Raw genomic sequence first — 20,725 nt, forward strand, 5'->3', positions numbered from 1 at the left:
CTACCTTATCTTCTTTGCGTATCTTCCGGCTCAAAGCCTCGATCAGATTTTGTGCAAGGCTTATTTCTATAAAGTCTTTGGCATCTATGTATTTTTTCAGCTTCTCATTAGCTTCTTGAAGAAGCCTTTCTGGTACTTGTCTCTTCTCCTTTTCAACTGACTTCTACTCAATCAAATCTTTTTTTAGGTGTTCAATGATCTTCTCATATAACATCCTCTTTTTTCCTCTTCTTCTTCTTTCCTAATGAACTCCTCTTCAGCCTGTCTAGATCGCTCAGCTTCTAGGCTCAGTTTATAGCTCTGGCATGCATTTCGTCCAAAATTCAAAAAATCTCTGGTAATAGGGACTATCTCGGGTCTGTTCTGAAAATTCTTTAGAGCGTCAGAGACTATCAGTCCAGCATTGAGCATTTTCAAATGCATGGATGGTTTTTCCTCGGTCATGATCCTTCCTGACTGGGAAAAATCACGTTCAATGTCATCGTTCTCATGCGACATGTAGAGAGCTGCTTTTACTATCTTTGAAACAAGGGCATGTTTTGTCTGTCCTTGATAGTTATTCAGACTAAAAACCGAGTTCCATAAAACATCAATCCCCGATGAAGCCATGTTCTTAGGCAAACTTGGTTCCAGCGTGACCAAGTTCCATTCGTCACTGGCAGCTTGAGTATTCACACGGAAAGGCATAAATCCAACTATTTTCACGAAGTCACTTTTTCTTGTCTCCGGATTCGAGTCATCCAGCCGCAGACACCAGAAATGCTGAACGGTACTTTGACCTAGTGATTTCTCTTCAATATGGCGGCAAGCAGCCAGGTAAGCAGTTTTGACACATTTTGAACCTCATCACCTTTTGAGCATCAACTTTTTGTACCTTCGACAGGCATTCTACCACGACGTCACCGCATGCCACTTTGTCGGATGGAAGAAAATACCCGCTTGAATGGGAGAGCTCAAAATTTTTTTTCTTCTGAATATCAGTCAAAGCCTTTTGCTTGACAAAACGGCTGGCGGTCATCGTTACTAGTCGATTCATTTCGTCATACAGAATGTGGATAGGTGGTTCTTCACGTTGAAACAACTCTGTAAACTGAGCAAATACCTTTCTGAAAGATACGATAAAGAAGACTAATGCTTTGGTTATGGTACACCTGAGACTGCTAGATATCTCTTGGTATTCGCTGGACTTTATCAATTCTTGTCTTTTCTTAGGGATAAATTTAAAGAAATACTAATTGAGAGCATCCTATTGTTCATCAAGTCTCTCAGCTCAAACAACGATGGTTTGTAATCAACTTGGAACATGTTTAAGAAAACAATGTGGAGGAAGCTCCACATAGTCACAAAACATGCAATTTTACAGTTTGAAACTTTTAAATAAAACTCTTGCATATTTGCTTTGCTTGTCCTTTATAAGGAAAAAGACGGCAACCGCATATGCTTTCCAGCTAATAGCAAGAAAAATATGAACTTTATGAATATTTTTTCCAAATTATGACCCATTTATGATCCTAGGTTAAAAATATGAGCTTTTTTCATAATTATGAACCCAGTGGGAGGCCTGAAAATGCTTTGTGGTACTATAAAAATCTTGCAAGGATTTTTCCTTGCAGGTATTATCAAAATCTTGCAAGTTTTTAACAAAATCTTGCATTGTATTATCACAATCTCACCTGAAATTAATAAATATTTTCAGCTACAATTAAAATGTATCTGCTACAAAATCTTGCATTGTATAATCAAAATCTTACCCGACATTAACAAAATATTTTCAGCTACAATTAAAACGTGTCTGCTATCACCAATAGCAGACACCATCTAGTATGGTGCTGTTAAACTCATGTTACGCATTAACGAAACTTAACAAAGTGCTATTAAAATCGTATATGCTATTATCAAGATTATCCAAATCTTGTCAAATATTATCAAAACCTTACATGACAATATTAAAGTCTTGCATGATATTATCAAATCCTGCAAAATATTGCAAAATCTTGTCTTGCATCATCAAAGTCTTTAGAGATATTATGAGAATCCTTTCTGGCATTACCTAAATCTTGCAATTATTATCAAAATCTAGAATGGTGATAGCAAAATCGTGTCTGGTACTATCAAAATATCATCAAACATTACCAAAATGTTTTAGGGTACTATCGAATATCATAAAAATTATTAACAAAACCTTGCATGGTATTATTAAAATCTTATCAGGCATTAAGTGAACATTTTCTGGTAGTTTCAAAACGTGTCTAATATTGCCAAAGTCTAAAATTGTATCATCAAAATCATGTTTGCTATAACTAAAATCTACCATTGTTATATGAAATTGTATCTGCTACTAACTAGATTATCAAAATTTTGCTAAGTATTATCCAAATGCGGTGTGTTAACTGGATACCTGCAGCCAACCTGTCTGCTATTACTAAAATTTAACATATTACTATGAAATCGTGTCTGCTATTAACAAGAATACCAAAATCTTGCCAAGCATTATCAAAATAGTAATGCCTGAAACAATTTTCATAATATTTCAAAACATTTTGAAAATGTAAGAAAAGATTTGGTAATATTTAATAGGATTTGACAATGTCATGCAAAACTTTGATAATATCATGTAAGGTATTGATAATATTTGACAAGATTTTGATAATCTTGAGAATAGAAGACACGACTTTGATAGTACTATGTTAAGTTTCATTTACATGTAAAATGTTTTTAACAGTACCATATTAGATTTTTGTAGTAGCAGCAATGTTTTGATTTTAGATAAAAATATCTTGTTAATGTTAGGTAAGCTTTTGAAAATACAATGCAAGATTTTGTTAACAAGTTGCAAGATTTTGATAAAATCATTTATGGTTTTGATAATACCTCTGAAGATTCTCATTATACCAGTTTATATTTTGATAATGTAGTGTAAGATGTTTAATAATATAAGACAGGATGTTAATAGTGTCAAAAACCATTTTGATAATACTTGGCAAGATTTTGATAATCTTGTTAATAGCAGACACGATTTCATAGTACTATGTTAAATTTTAGTAATAGCAGACATGATTTTGATGATACCATTTTAGATTTTGGCAATATTTGACACGTTCTGATAGTACCAGAAGATATTTTGTTAACACCTGATGAGATTTTTTCAATACCAAGCAAGAGTTTGTTAATAACTTGTAAGATTTTTGATAATACCACATAAGGTTTGATAATGAAATAGAGGATTCTCGTTATAATAGCGAGATTTTGGTCAATATCCCCTGAAAGTTTCAGCTTAATATCCAATATACACCATTTTGACAACTTGGCTGTACATTTTGCTCTATTTTGTTACTTAGCCATACATAAATGATTAGTAGACTATAATCTTATAAAAAAGCGATATTTACGCAAGGTCTGGAGTAATAAATAACGTCACAGTACGTAGCCCTCTTTTGATTTTATTCAGAAAAGCATTTACTGAAAAGCAGAGTACGCTATTGGAAAACTCTTGGAATATTAGCCTAGCAAATTATGCGTAAGACTTCATTCGAAATAAAACTAATAATGAGAAAAAGAATACGATTCATTTCTAGTGCAACATAAACACCCTCCCCCTCCCCAATCTTTGTTTTAATGTTAACCTATACATTTGATTATTTTAATTTAACCATCAATATATTTTATATATATATATATATATATATATATATATATATATATATATATATATATATATATATATATATATATATATATATATATATATAGGCTTCTTTTATTGGTTCTTTTATCTACAAAACCTCAATAATAGCATTCTATTTCCAAGCATAATTTTAGCACAGTTTAGCTTTCTCTCTCAATTAATACATACCCCCACGCTAACACATGCACTTTAGATGGCCAAACTTGATAATAGTTCAAAAATATTTTTTACGCCTCTATGCATAATAATACGGGTTGAAGATGACGGTTGGGATCGCTCAAAGCTATTTCGAATCTTGGTAATTATGAGAGACAACTTAGGGCAAACAGTTCAATATTGTTCGTTCAACAGATAAGTATGAAAGAGGAAATATATTTTTATATATTAGAAAATGGATTTCCTTAAAGGATAAATTAATAGATAAGACATATATAATTTGAAATTAGTTATATAAGAATCACTATCTTGTGATTGCTCGTTCATTTTGAAGCTGTTTCAAAACTGATGGTAATACCTTATTACCAAGCTGTTTATATACAAACAAATTATGTCAATGAACCAGTTTTCAAAATTCATTGCACTCGCCTATTAAATAGTATGACTTGAATTCAAATAAAAACATGTTTTTCAAGTTTTCTCTATCTGACATTTTAGTAGGACAAGCCTCTGGCGTGACTTATTAATATTGCCTCTATCTATAAAGCCTCAGGCTGGAATAAATTTTGTGAGCCATGGAGTGCTTATTGCTAGACTACTTATCTGCCCTATCTCACAATGCAAAAAAAAATTGTCAGGTATCTGGGTGGCTTTGGCTAGGTATAAAGACGTTAATGGGAGTAGTGATAGCCCTAAAGGCGCGACGCGTACACCATATATTCTGACCAGAACACCATATATTCTGACCATTTATATCCTTACATACTGGGCGTACACCAAATATGGGTCATTAAAAATAGCCTACACACATCTGTAAGAGCAATGAGACAGAAATTCTATTTTTAATATATGTTTGTTCAATTCGAGCATATAAATATAGGTTACAAGTGCTCCTATCTGTATCAGTTTGGAAAGTTCTTTGATGACTGAACAAGTAATTATTATTATGGATAAACAAGCTGAAGATGAACGATTTTTCGTAGTAAGTTACGTTCATAATTAAATAGTTAGCATATAATTATTTTACAGATTTTCTCCTTTTCAAATATAAAATTTATTTACATTCTAGAAATTGGTCCAACATATTTTCCCCTAGTCTCTAAATAAAACACTGACCTAACTTAATCTTGTCTAAATTTCAATTGGTATATATGTGTATAAAAGAGACATTTCCACGATATTTTTGCATTCTGGATTTTTGGCTATGAATCCAGCCAAATACGTTTGAACTAATTAAATGCCTTACGTGTAAATGTGTTATAAAATATTTATTTAAATGATGGTGGGAGGATGGGGAATTTTTTTTTAAATGATAAATATATTTAGTTAAATAAGCATCCTTTTGATTTTTAGTATAGTGTAAGATCCCCCCACAAAGTATAATCAGAAGAAGCTATGTATTATTTTTGTGCCATATGCTCAAAAATCAGTACCACATTTTTTTTTGGCTATGCTTGGGCTTGTTGAGACAGAATGATTAAATTGTAGGGAGGGAGTAATAATGGTTGTTGAAATTATAATTTTTAAGGATAATTATTTGGATACTAAAATATAATTTATATTTAAGGAAACTTCTGAACCTCTGGCAAAGAAGTCAAAGGTATCAACTACCGCACATAACAACAAGATGGAGTCACCACCCATAAGAACAACAGTTATAATGTACGTAGGACATTCCACACAAGACGGGAATGCACAATGTGTGCAAAAACTCACCAGAACTTCCGTACCGACTACACAAGCAGAGAATGTACCACATAATCTTCTGTGTAATCGGCCTTCAGTACATAGTGATATTGGCATTGTCGTGAGTGGAAATTGTCGTGGTGATAATCCCCCCAAGATGTTGATAATCCCAAGTATGATTTGGATAGTGCCAAATAAGAAATTAACAATGTCTGGTAAGATTTTGATAATACTAGGGGAGATTTTGATATTACCAGAAAAATATTTCTATAATATAAGGAATGGTTTCCTAATACCAGGTTAAATTTTGATAACACATGGTAATGTTTTGAAATTAGCAGGAAAGATTTTTAAAATCCAAAACATGATATTGATAATACTTGGTAGAATATTTTTGATAATACCAGTTAATATTTTGATAATCCGATGCAAAATTTTCATGATGTCAGGCAAGATTTTGATTATAATCCTGCAAGATTTTGATAATAATCCCCAGAATTTTAATAATACCGTGGCAAGACTTTAATCTTGCTATAAGTTAATTTAGGTTAATTTAGACTGAGTTGGTCCGTCAACTTAGCCTAATTGTTATCACAGCCTAGTTAACTTAGGTTAAATGAACTTAAAGCAAGATTATATTTTCAGTGCTAAATGAGTTATGTGATTAATGTCCGGTAAGAATAAGATTATACCTGGCAATGTGTCGATAAAACCAGGCAAGATTTTTCATAACATTAGGAAGGATTTTGATAATACAAGGCATGATTTAGATTGTAAAATATGCAGTTTTTCGTAAAAAAATGATTCTATTTTATAAATAATTTCTTTGAATTACAAAAGGTTTTAACCCCATTAATTTCCTTTAAAATGAGCCATTGCACAACTCTCTACAATGTTCTAGTGCCAAGCTATCTGCGGAAGAAAAAAAGAAAAAAAGATGCCGTTTAGGCGGAATAGCTGTACTAGCTGCCACTTTTCTTGATTTTCAAGCCAATGTATTTCCCTTGCTGTTCAAGCCAAGGGACGGAAAGTTTCCTATATAAGGATTTCGGACAAGGCGATTCTAATGGTGTACTTTTTGTTTCGATCTGACTGTTTTTCTTAGGAGTCCCGGGTTTTTATATTTCTTAACATTGGACGTGATCGTCTCTTACTAGGTTACTAGCTACCGCTGTAACCCGAATCAGGCAACATTTGTATAATTCTAGGCAAGGTTTTTGATAATACTACACATGATTTTCAGATTTGGCCACTTTCCTTTGTTAATTACTTCATCAACAACACGGCTTAATCTTCCATTTTATCGGACATAATAAATCTTAGATCCCACTGGCCAGTGGTACCACTTCTACAGCATCACTATAACTAGCGTCACTATAGAAGCCCAAGGGATATCATTGGGATCATTTTGGAGCCTGGTATAGGGTGGCCGACCTAGATTTTGAGCATGACTCAGTAGGACTGATTGACTTTTAGCTTTGAAGACCGCATATCCATCGTACTGGAATAGGCAGCTTTGGATTGATATTTTACAGCCTCGATAGTGTTGAGAGATCAATTCCAGTTTGAAATTAATTTCTTACAAAAACTGAGCCCTTTGCATTTTGTCAGCCTCACTTGATTGAGTTGCCATTTTCTCACTCAGGAACGGTAGGCTTAATAACTCCTTGTTTCGTAAACAAGCAAATTTCATAATTTTGAAAGTTTTTTCTACTAATCATATATTTGCTATGCAATTTACCTTTTTTATGATGTTTTTCTTTTCTTAAGATATATGTGGTAAAAAGGTGTTATGGTTGTTGGGGTGAAGTTGTAGTAGATACCTTTATTCTCCCTTTATAGGGGAGATAAACTATGGCCCTAAGGTAATTAAACTTTGTTAGCGTGCCTTAGGCTATGACCTGACCAATGAGGCGTATCAGCTGGGTATATTCGAGAGACTAAATGTAGATTTTAGAGAGGTTGGCTATAATACAATACTTTTATTCAGTTAACATACAATAGTACAGGGATTGATCATAGATATATATTCTGCTGGGACTGGTTGTCCCAGGGAGACCACAAGTATCAGAAATTTACAATAAGATATAATACAATAGGATACTTAGACAGTTACAATAATCCGGCAATATTTCAAGGTATTTCTAAATCAACGGACCAGAGGTCAGTCCGACATAAAATTAGTATCAGGCCGCCCCTTTCCATTTAATGTATTTTTTATGCATTTCCTCAACCACACCTTATCGGGACCCACAGACGCACATAGCTAGGAAGTGGTAATTTCTGAATTTCCTGTTAAGCATAGACTTGCCAGGATATGTTCCTTATCTTAATAAAAAGTGGTATTTCTAAACTTTTGTATTTGCGTCTTAATATTCTACTAAATTCCAAATTGACTTAATTAGAAAGCGTCACCATAATACTCCCTATTTTAAGAAGAGTTGTCCTAACTCTCAATATTTTACTTTTAAAACAATTTAATTTTTTTACATAGTTCTTATACTGCCATCTATGGGTCATTCTGTGCATATACCCTCAATGGATTTCCTTAGGGTCATGTTTATGGTCAAATATATACTATGTCCTTTTTTTCCAATGATATCAATTTTGAAATTTATCCTTGTTTCTCTTTTTCTCTCTTTTTATTTTTGACTTTAAGACTGTAAAATTCTATTTTCACACTCATCCTTATATGAATCTTGTGTTTTAGTTTGACCCACCGTGGCTTAAGCCACGGTTTGATTTTTTCTAGGCCTAATTTAAGTTCTGATTTTATCTCACTTTAAGATGAACTGGTAGCAATGTTCTATAATATTTCTTATAGTTTCAAAAAAATTAGTTGACCATTTATGGTTTGCAGTCTGATGGTATGAGCTGGTAGTATCAGGATACAATTGATAATATATATATATATATATATATATATATATATATATATATATATATATATATATATATATATATATATATATATATATATATATATATATATATATATATATATATATATATATATATATATATATATATATATATATATATATATATATATATATATATATATATATATATATATATATATATATATATATATATATATATATCTCTATATATATATATATATATATATATATATATATATATATCTATATATATATATATATCTCTATATATATATATATATATATATATATATATATATATATATATATATATATTATATATATATATACTTATATATATATATATCACTATTCACTTATATATATATATATATATATATATATATATATATATATATATATTATCAATTGTATCCTGATACTAACATCTCATACCATCAGACTCCAAACCATAAATGGTCAACTAATTTTTTTGAAACTATAAGAAATATTATAGAGCATTGCTACCAGTTTATCATAAAGTGAGATACAATTAGAATTTAAATTTGGCCTAGAAAATATCAAACCGTGGCTTAAGCCACGGTGGGTCAAACTAAAACACAAGATTCATATAAGGATGAGTGTGAAAATAGAATTTTACAGTCTTAAAGTCAAAAATAAAAAGAGAGAAAAAGAGAAACAAGGATAAATTTCAAAATTGATATCATTGGAAAAAAAGGACATAGTATATATTTGACCATAAACATGACCCTAAGGAAATCCATTGAGGGTATATGCACAGAATGACCCATAGATGGCAGTATAAGAACTATGTAAAAAAAATTAAATTGTTTTAAAAGTAAAATATTGAGAGTTAGGACACCTCTTCCTAAAATAGGGAGTATTGTGGTGACGCTTTCTAATTAAGTCAATTTGGAATTAAGTAAAATATTAAGACGCAAATTAAAAAGTTTAGAAATACCACTTTTTATTAAGATGAGGAACATATCCTGGAAAGTGTATGCTTAACAGGAAAAACAGTTAATGACACAAGTTGGCTCGAAATAGAGCCAACTTGTGTCCTTAACTGTTTTTAGCTTACTCTGTCTATTTGTTTATTCAAACTTTTGAGCTTTTTAATTCTTTTTGAATTTCAGGTACTTGAGACAGTTTTCTAATGTTTTCGCCTGTAGTCCCTTTGTTTCCAGCTTCAGTGTTTTTTTGGGACAAGGCTTCGTTTACAGCTTTGGTTTGATGAGCTCCTAATTTAGCTATTCGTCTTTTTACCTGTTATGGCACTATCAATAAACTTGTGCTTGTACTTTAAGGTTTTCTTACCAGGGCTGCCTTCTGGTAGCTTCTTGAAACATTTATAGGCTCTCTTGTCATAGGCTACAGCTAAAAGGACTATTATGAACCTGCACACACAATGATTAATTATTTGTAACCACACTTTTTATCTGTGGCCACAGTTTTTTCTTGGGCTTTTCTGTTATCAAACAAAGTGGCCCTTCTACAGAAAATATACTTTACCTTCATGGCACACGGTAATTTATTTTTTGACATACATGTGATAATGACTATTTTCACTTTAACTTCCCAACTTTTAGTGGTCTTGTCTTAAGTCTCAACGTCAAATTAGATCCATAAGGTTATTAATGCGCCGTCTCTTATTTTTTCATGTCCTGTTAAGTAATTTTTTTCGAAAAAGCTTCCCATAAAAAGAGCCTAACTTTCCCTCTCTCTAATAGTAGCATATCTCCAATATTTCTATTAATCTCGGAGAGAGTTATATCACTATCACGGTGGCTCCCTAGTATTAATGCTACTTCTTTTGTACTTATTTTTTTTAAAAATTGTTCGTAATAGTCTCGTTCGGTCAGTTAAATATACACGTATAATATATTTTAACGACTCCATTCAATTTCTTTTCCTTCAATTTCGTCCGGCTATATTTTCAACTTGAACCCTTCTCTCTTTTTTTTTTATTATTTACTTCAATGAAGCCTAAGGGTTTTTTTTTCGAGTCTTTTTCCGCTGTTTCAGCACAATAGATCTTTTCTAAGCCTATATTTATATTCTTCCTGTTTAATTTAAAAAACTAGACAAGTTTTTATGCCTAGTGCTATACTATGGTGAAACTCATTATATCTTTATTTTTAAGGGGGGGGGGTGCTTATTGTCGCGATCTGTATTTTTGTGAATTTTTTATAATTTTTCTGTCCAAAAGTATTTGCGTTCTAAATTGACTTAGTTTCTTTATGTCATTTTTAGAGCACTTTTAGTTAAGTTTTGCACCTCATTCTCTAGCGCAATTGTCCGTAAAATTGAAATTTTCATGACATACTGGTTGCCAATTTTATTCTAGCTCTAATAACGATTTTATTTTCCAAAGAAGGAGAAAAAATAATTTCCTCGGAAAGGCTAATTCACTTTGAATGTGGTGTTCATTACCTGTGGTTTATTGAGAAAATTGATCTTGGAAAATTTAATTAATAAAGTTTTATTCATTACTGCGAGGTTTTTCGTTGTGTAATGTTATATTTTATTTTCAAAGAAAAAGTGGATACGTTTTGTTTGTGTTAGGGTTCAACGGATTGGGATTTGGGTGTTTGGGTTGGAACAGGTGACAACCAGTCGTTTAAACTAGGGATATCCTGTGCCAGTTCATTTTCTCAGATCCAATACATAGCTAGAGTTAAAATTATTACCTTGAACTACTGTGGTTTGCTTGTGATGATGGGGTTATTTTTTTTGCTTATTCTTAATGGATTTTGTCGTTGGCTTTCACATCCTGGTAAGTTTTTAGGTTATAATTTATTTTTATATTGCTTTTCGTTTCTTTTACTTAGCACCTTTTTTTTGCTTTCTAAGCTTATTCTAAGCTTTGCTTTAATCCTTATAGCGCTTAATTATTATCTTCATTTTTTTTCTTTTACCTTTTGCAACTAATAAAAACATTTATTATATTAGACTATAACTAATTATAATAAGATTACAGCTAGCTTAAACATGTATTGCGCACTTAATGTGAACTCCCGCTGTCTTTCCTATTATTATTTTTAATTCCCGTCAAATTTTTTTTTTCAAATTCGACTGTAGGTGCTACCTCAGAAGGTCAAATGTCAGTATATGCATTGCATGTACTAAACAACGAGAGACCAGCAGTGATTGAGCTCACTCCAAAGTTGCTAGCTCCCAATGACCCTATTTCAGTAGTCTACCCTCCTTCGTTTTTTATTTTTTCAACAACCCCCAAATTTTTTAATAATATACATATCAAAAGAATCTCCTTTTAATGCTGATTCTAAATATATAGTGTTTATTAAGTTTACCTTAACCCGTATAAAGTTAGGAATTTGAACGTTAATTAATGTAATATTGTTACAATAGTAATATTGTAATATTGTAATTATTGTAACTGTAGCGTCCTGTGTAATTGTTTCTGTAATATTATTTCTATTTAGTTACTGGATACAATCAACTTGTAGACTATTTTGAATATAAGGGATTATTGGCTTCACTGTATTGGATTTCTACTGTCAGACCGTGTCTTATCTGATATACACTCTGTCTGATATTCGACTAAACTCTACTGATTTATAATCAGACTAGACTTGAGGATGATTCGTCATTGAGTAACCGTAAGAGCGGATCAGAATTATCAATATTAGCTATCCCTAAATGTTGGATTGCCTTCTCTGTTTGTCCTAATGTGGGCTTATATTCTATGTAAACAAGCATAAAAGTTTTCATACACTGGTAGCTTTACATCAACATGGCTCGAAAGCAGCCATGGTTTAAAATTCAAATTTGAACTTTCTTCTGACGTATTTCGTGCAGCTAATTCAGAATTTGAACTTTTTCTAACACCATCATTCAGATGAAGGTCCTCTGTTTAGGTAAAGGAGACCCTTTTAAAAACTATCCCCATGCCTCCATTTTCTGTTATTATCGGTTTCTCTCACCGAATTTCTTGCCTTATGCAGACTTCCCATCACAGCTGGGTCACAATTCCTTTTTTTGCTTCCTTCGGCGACTTTTGCTAAGCTTCCACATTTGTTTTCTTACTTAAAAGGTTAATTTTCTCTTTTTTTCCATCCCTTTCCTCAAGTACTTTAATTATATATTTATGTGTCTTAATCTACCCTTTGCTTGTGATTTTACACAACTAACCTAGTATTCGGGTTAGCTTTTACAAAGGTAATTCTAATACTTACTACGTCGTAAAATGCCATATTTTCGAAGCATCTCTACTCCTAAAAAAACAATAGGAAATGTTTTAACCTATAATTGTTCGGACTACAATTTATGTGCTTCCTTTACTAAATTGTATCAGTGTTATCCTTGAACAATAAGTCTATAGCCTCTACCTGTAGTAAGGCTGACTTAGGACCCTATTTGCTACTATTATGTCTAAAATTCTTCTGTTTCTACCAATGTTTCATCAGTCCAATTAGATTTTTTTTTCTTTGCTTATTATCTTTTATTTTATTCCTTTAATTCGTAGCACAAATACTTCATTAGTTAGTGATATACGGCACTGCCATATTGCATTTATTACTAACACTAAGAAAAATACTAATGATATACTTACTTCTACTTGCTAAACACTAGATACTGTATATTTTTCTATTTTACAATTCTTTATTGAGCCTTTTTTCCATTTTTTTTCTATTGTACCCAAATCTTTGAGGGGACACAAATCTATTTCTAATTAGCCAAAGTTCGAGCAAAGCTGCTCGAAGTTTTGCCAATTCGAGCGCCGCTAAAAGCAAAGTCCATTTAATTTCCTCTTTTGACAAAGCCATTTGTGTTTCAATCTACAATTTTTATCTAGCCCTCTCGATCCAGTTTTCTCAACCGCCACCAGTTGTGGTAAAGGTAGTTGTGGTGCGTTAGTTTGACCCCCCAGTCTCTTCGGAGGCGAGGGTTTGAATCCCTCCGCTGCCACCAGTTGTGGTAAAGTGGTGTTATGGTTGTTATAGGTGAAGTTGTGGTAGATACCTTTATTCTCCCTTTATAGGGGAGATAAACTATGGCCCTAAGGTAATTAAACTTTGGTAGCATGCCTTAGGCTATGACCTGACTAATGAGGCGTACCAGCTGGGTATATTCGAGGGACTAAATGTAGATTATAGAGCGGTTGGCTATAATACGATACTTTTATTCAGATAACATACACTAGTACAAGGATTAATAATATAAATATTCCGCTGGGACTGGTTGTTCCAGGGAGACAACAAGTATCAGAAATCTACAATAATATATAAAAAATACTTAGACACTTACAATACTCCGACAATATTTCAAGGTATTTCTAAGTCAACGAACCAGAGGTCAGTCCGGCATAAAATTAGTCTCAGTCTGCCCCTTCCCATAAAATATATCTTTTATGCATTTCCTCAACCACACCCTATCGGGACCCACAGACGCACATAGCCAGGAAGTGGTAATTTCTAAATTTCGTGTTAAGCATTCACTTGCGAGGATATGTTCCTTATCTTAATAAAAAGTGGTATTTCAAAACTTTTGTATTTGCGTCTTAATATTTGATTAAATTCCAAATTGACTTAATTGTAAAGCGTCACCACAATAATCCCTATTTTGAGTAGAGTTGCCCTCAACTTTCAATATTTACCTTTAAAACAACTTAATTTTGCACCCAGTTCTTGAGCTACACTCTTTGGGTCATGCTTCGCATATACCCTCAATGGGTTTCTGTAGAGTAATGTTTATGGCCAAATATATGCCATGTCCTTTGTTCCAAGGATATCAATTTTTTGAATTTATCCTTGTTTCTCTTTTTTTCTCTCTGTCATTAAGACTGTAAAGTTTTCTTTTCACCCTCATCCTCATATGCATCTTCTGTTTTAGTTTGACCCCGTGGCTTAAGCATTATATTAGTGGTTCTGCTTAAATTAGATTTCAAGTTATATTAGAAACTATTTGATTAATTGAGTTTAAATTTAATTCCCATTAATAATTTAATTTATCTGGGTGATTTGGTTCATTTACCGTTTATTTTTCGGGCTTAGAAATGCCTTGGATAAATTATCAAAGGCATAAAGTTAGTTTGGATAAAAATCCCACCGCTGCCACCAATTTTTGCAAAGTGGTGTTATGGCTGTTGGGGTGAAATTGTGGTAGATACCTTTATTCTCCCTTTATAGGGGAGATAAACTATGGCCCTAAGGTAATTAAACTTTGGTAGCGTGCCTTAGGCTATGACCTGACTAATGAGGCGTACCAGCTGGGTATATTCGAGGGACTAAATGTATATTGTAGAGAGGTAGGCTGTAATACAATACTTTTATTCAGTTAACATACACTAGTACAGGGATTGATCATAGATATATATTCTGCTGGGACTGGTTGTCCCAGGGAGACCACAAGTACCAGAAATTTACAATAATATATAATGCAATAGGATACTTAGACACTTACAATAATCCGACAATATTCCAAGGTATTTCTAATTCAACGCACCAGAGGTCAGTCCGGCATAAGATTAATATCTGGCCGCTCCTTCCCATAAAATGTATCTTTTATACATTTCCTCAACAACACCGTATCGGGACCCACTGACGCACTTAGCTGGAAGGTGGTAAATTCTCAATTTCCTGTTAAGCATACACTTTCCAGGATATGTTCCTTATCTTAATAAAAAGTGGTATTTCTAAACTTTTGTATTTGCGTCTTAATATTTTACTAAATTCAAAATTGACTTAATTAGAAAGTGTCACCACATATATCCCGTCCCTTCTAAAAAAATCTGCATGCACCCCTGCACTAGGCCGTCTTTCTTTGGATGGATTACCAAAAGAAATACTCAAAACAAGGTTGCATTTATTGTAGGATTGTTCAAGGAACTAGAGAACTAGCGAAGGAACTAGCGAATTGTTTTCAAGGAAATTTCGAATTGACTTAATTGTAAAGCGTCACCACAATAATCCCTATTTTAAGAAGAGTTGCCCTTAACGCTCAATATTTTACCTTTAGAACAACTTAATTTTGTACATAGTTCTTAAACTGCAATCTTTGGGTCATTCTGTGCATATACCCTCAATGGGTTTCTGTAGGGTCATGTTTATGGCCAAATATATGCCATGTCCTTTGTTCCAAGGATATCAATTCTCTTTGGAATTTATCCTTGTTTCTCTTCTTTTTTTTCTCTCCCTTTTTTGTCTTTTAAGACTGTAAAGTTCTCTTTTCACCCTCATCCTCATATGCATCTTCTGCTTTAGCTTGAATCCGTGGCTTAAGCATTATATTAGTGTTTCTGCTTCCATTAGATTTAAAGTTATATTAGAAACTATTTGATTAATTTAGTTTAAATTTATTCCCATTAATAATTCAATTTATCTGGGTGATGTGGTTGATTTACCGTTTATTTTTCGGGCTTAGAAATGCCTTGGATAAATTATCCAAGGCATAAAGTTAGTTTGGATAAAAATCCCACCGCTGCCACCAACTCTGGCAAAGTGGTGTTATGGCTGTTGGGGTGAGGTTGTGGTAGATACCTTTATTCCCCATTTACAGGGGAAATAAACTATGGCCATAAGGTAATTAAACTTTGGTCGCGTGCCTTAGGCTATGACTTGACTAATGAGGCGTACCAGCTGGGTATATACGAGAGACTAAATGAAGATTGTAGAGAGGTTGGCTATAATACAATACTTTTATTCAGTTAGCATACAATAGTACAGGGATTGATCATACATATATTCTGCTGGGACTGGTTGTCCCATAGAGGCAACAAGTATCAGAAATTTACAATAAGACATAATGCAATAGGATACTTAGACACTTACAATAATCCGACAATATTCCAAGGTATTTCTAAATCAACGGACCAGAGGTCAGTCCGACATAAAATTAGTATCAGGCCGCTCCTTCCCATAAAATGTATCTTTTATACATTTCCTCAACCACACCTTATCGGAACCCACTGACGCACATAGCTGGAAGGTGGTAATTTCTCAATTTCCTGTTAAGCATACACTTTCCAGGATATGTTCCTTATCTTAATAAAAAGTGGTATTTCTAAACTTTTGTATTTGCGTCTTAATATTTTACTAAATTCCAAATTGGCTTAATTAGAAAGCGTCACCACATATATCCCGTCCCTTCAAAAAAAATCTGCATGCACCCCTGCACTAGGCCGTCTTTCTTTGGATGGATTACCAAAAGAAATACTCAAAACAAGATTGCATTTATTGTAGGATTGTTCAAGGAACTAGAGAACTAGCGAAGGAACTAGCGAATTGTTTTCAAGGAAATAAATGGACTAACAAAAGGAAGGCTGAAAAGAAGATCACATTTCCTGTAGGATTGTATTCAAGGAACTAGCGAATGTACTAAAAGAAAAGAACTGTTCAACCCGAATTCGAGCAGCATTTCCCATCAAAACAATTGAAACATCATTTCTTACAATTTTTTCCATTGCATCACTAAACAATTCAGGCCTGTCCTCGGTGAGAAAACCTGTAACTCCATTGACAATTGTCTCCATAGGCCCTCCGGAATTAACAGCAATAACTGGAGTACGACAGTACATTGCCTCTAATGGCACGATTCCAAAATGCTCCTTATCAGGGGTATAAATCAAAGCCCTAGCTTTCTTCAGTAAGAGTATCTTTACAGACTCAGTGGGTGATTTCAAAAACGTGGTATGGGATGTTATTCCCAAGAGAACAGAGAGATATGCAAGCTCTTTATAATGGGTCACGTTTTCTTCGACACGTGCATCATAACCACCAGCCAAAACTAGGCGATATTTCTTCTGTGTATCCAGGCTTACATTTCGAATGAAATGACTAAAGGCTATTAGGGCAAGCGGCAAGTTCTTCTTTCTTTCGTATCGGTTAATGGATAAAAAGACTTGATCTTGTTTGTAATCAGGAATAACATCTTGCATGGACACATCATATTCTCTGTCAAATGCAACGAAGTTGATTGAAGGATAAAGTACCTCTGGTTCAGCAGAAATGGATTTGAATGTTGTTTTAAATACCCCTTTTGTAAAATTACTATTAACTAAATGTTTATGTGCCATACCTGTTGACATTTCTTCTATACGGTCGATTACGCTGCGGTAGAGCTGCATGAGAAATGACTTTCTGTTAGTTAAAAGCAGATCAGGAAAATGACAGTAGAACAACACTTTCGCATTTGTGAACCATCTAAGAACCGGAATTGGAGACGGTACCTGATCAACTATAACAATATCAGGTTTGCCATCACAAAAAATAAGACACAATGCAGCCCAAATCATTTTCAAATAAGCAAGGAGAGCTGTACATCTACCAAAAATTGATCGAGGCATCCATGTTCCATGTACTTTCACGTTTAGGGTACCATCCATGGTTTCTGGAAAACAGTGATCTTTGTTGTGATAGTTGGTGATTATTTTCACCTCATGCTCTTTCTGCTTGAGTGCAACAGCGGCATCTATGATTAAACGTTCTGCCCCTCCAATGCCTAGGTCGGGATGGATAAATATTACCTTCATTCTTTTACATCAACTTTGACTTACATAAAATCAGCGTTGAACTGTTTCTGTCGAAATGGTTAGAATTGACGTCAAACTTTTTCATTAGTAACAAAAGTTTTAACTGATCAAGGAAAAAACGGGTAAATTCATTCGGAATAATTTTGAACTTTTAGAATGAACATAGTCTACAAAAATCCGGAAATTGTAAAATAAAATTAGATTCCCAAAAATATGGAAATGTGGCGTCACCATACCTAGCATTTGAGAGTTATTTACTTGGACGAATTACTGCTATGCAGGATTTACATAGCTTCCACTTATTTTCATGGTTACAAATTATTCTACATAAGTTGTATTGTGTCCGGCTTGAATATATTAGTTATCCCTGAATAAATTGCCGTCACCGGTTTCTTTGGCGTCCAGTCATTTTAGCAAAATAAGGTAAGAATGTCGCAATTGGAGATAGTCAGCTATAAACTAGTGTAAATGTTCATTATGACATCCTAAACCTTGTCCCCAGCCGTACTTAGCTTAACGTGTCTACTACTACAGATTTCAAAGGTAAAAAAAAACATTTTGGACAAAAAAAGATAAATTTATTTTGATATTTTGGATGTTTTTTTGCAAATGTCTAATTTTATTTTGTCTTGGTTCCTTTGGATTTTACTCTACTTGTATCTATGAAAAATATTGTAGAAGATTTGATTCTCTATAATTCTTGCTTAAATTTTTTTTGTTACGGTCAGTCGTTTTTAGAGAAAGGGCAAGTGACCCCGCTAGAGCATTATTCAAGAAAAAACCACAATCCCGATACAAACATGCCGTATAAAGTATAGAAATTATTTATATATATTTAATTTTAAATGATGTTTATGAATTATCACACTGTTATTTAATAGTTTATGCTTAAGTTACAATACCTTAGGTACATTTCATTCACATTCTCATCATGGTTGCCGCGGTAGCTGCAACCTAGTAAAGGATGAACGACGGCCCATAGTAGCCAGAAATAAAAAACGAATTCTAATAATAACTAGCTAGTGAGAAAAAATAACCATTTGCAGTTGATTTAGGAAAGGTAACTGATATCTCTATTAGTATTAATTGTAAAATGTTATTTCGAAGATACATTTATGGAAATTTAAAAAAAAAGCCCGAAACACATAAGAAATGGAATCAGATTGAAATAAAAAGTACACTATTTCTTTCTAGAAGTTATCATTTCAAGCTGATTGAGGAATGGGAACTATTATCTAGTTTCGGCTTAATAGTAAAATGTTATTTTGAAAATAAATGTAAGGGAATTTAAAAAGTAATTCAAGACCCCTAAAAATAAGCGGCAGATCAAAACAAAAAGTACACTCTTGATATTGCCATGGTCAAAAATCCTACAGAGAAAACTTAAAGTCCCCTAGCTTGATCAATAAGGAAAATCACTTTTTGCAAGGGTAGCTTTGATGGGGGACATTTGATCGGAAATCAGAAGTTCCACTGTTCTTTTTAAGAGTCAAAACAGATTAGAGGACAACTCCCCCCCTCACACACATCTTCGTTTCCCCAATTACATCCGATTGAAATTTTGAGATAGCAATTTTGCAAAAAAAAGAAAATAGGCCAAAGATCATATAACAAGGCCTTCAGGGTTGACACAACCCGCCAAATCCTGGGGGTATAAAGGGCTGGTTGTATAAACTTTACAATGGGCAACTTGCATAACTTACAGCCCAGGAGCTGTGTTAAGTTTTGTTAACCCCGGAGGCACGACTGCCACGGATAGTACCTCAGTACTATTTTAAAACTTTTTGATTAAAGTGGTACTTTTTAAATACTTTCTGCGATAGTAATACTTTTTCAATGCTTTTTGTTAAAAGTAGTACCTTTTTAAAATTTAACATTGAAGAAATAAACTTGCTTATTACCGATCTGTTTCCCCGTAAAAGAGAACAAAATTTTTCCGGTTTTGTTGACAAGCCTTTCCACAACAGGATGTAATACATAACATACTAACATTTACATTAATCGATTCTTCTCTTGCGATACTAAGAAAACAAATAGACCTTACATTATAGGTTACAGATAGTATTTTGGTTTTGTTCAGTCATACATTAGACAGCTACAAAAAAAGAAATATAATTGTTTGTAAATACGAAATATAGGTAAATATTATTTTGAAAGTATGAAATCAAAGATCTTAAAATCAGTAGTTATATAAGAGACTATATTGCTCACTAGCAGCTGTTCATATTGCCAAATAAAAAACAACGAACTTTTGCTAATGACATTAGATTATATCTAAGCATTGAGTTAGGGGGCAAACGGTTAAACTGGAAGGGACTAAATATATCTGATAAAGGCAGATGAATATATTGCAGTAATAATTCTAGTAGACTTATCCAGTGGCGTCATTTCATTCTGAACTAAGGGGGGGGAGGGCTAAGCAACCTCTGTGTGCCCCCCAAAAGTGGCTGGCTCACAGTTTTTTAAGAGCAACGTTCCTTCACAGTGGTTAGCACATGCCTCTCCCAGAATCAAATAATAATACTAAGAAGAAATTTAAAAGTTTTTAATAAATAAAAAGAACTTAAGTTGGAAAGTAATTCACAGTTTTATTGCAAAAATGGAAACCAACGAGGTCTCATTTTTCCAAAAATACCAACCATAGCCTGGAAATCCAATGACTTCACAAAATTTTTTTTTTTCACTAAACACCAACAACAGATCACTGAGCCATTTGTCACCCATTGTTGATCTTAAATAGGTTTTAATCAGGCTTAATTTAGAAAAGATTCTCATTACAAGCCTTTGTAACAGACAGAGTAA

The 20,725-nt window shown here is 33.1% G+C and overlaps 2 protein-coding genes across 2 annotated transcripts in view; one reads left to right on the plus strand and one right to left on the minus strand.

Moving 5' to 3' along the window:
• The window catches only part of LOC148946249 (uncharacterized), a 108,132-nt gene that overhangs the window by 45,604 nt on the left and 41,803 nt on the right, over positions 1-20,725 (plus strand). Inside the window, exon 2 of the mRNA XM_089098330.1 lies at positions 5,409-5,742. Coding sequence (XP_088954456.1) covers positions 5,469-5,742 — 274 coding nt within the window. The 5' untranslated portion in view covers positions 5,409-5,468. The remainder of the gene's footprint in view (positions 1-5,408; positions 5,743-20,725) is intronic.
• Positions 16,241-18,399, minus strand: Alg2 (alpha-1,3/1,6-mannosyltransferase Alg2). The gene has a single exon (XM_089097883.1). It carries the CDS (start codon positions 17,921-17,923, stop codon positions 16,727-16,729), a length of 1,197 nt encoding a protein of 398 aa, XP_088954009.1. The 5' UTR covers positions 17,924-18,399; the 3' UTR covers positions 16,241-16,726.

The sequence above is a fragment of the Artemia sp. Qi Xiang Cuo genome, chromosome 12, assembly GCF_049724085.1.
Source record: "Artemia sp. Qi Xiang Cuo chromosome 12, ASM4972408v1, whole genome shotgun sequence".
NCBI classification, from domain to species: domain Eukaryota; kingdom Metazoa; phylum Arthropoda; class Branchiopoda; order Anostraca; family Artemiidae; genus Artemia; species Artemia sp. Qi Xiang Cuo.

Coding starts and splice junctions, on each gene's coding strand:
- Alg2 (XM_089097883.1), bottom strand. CDS start 17,923: ATGAAGGTAATATTTATCCATCCCGACCTAGGCATTGGAGGGGCAGAA.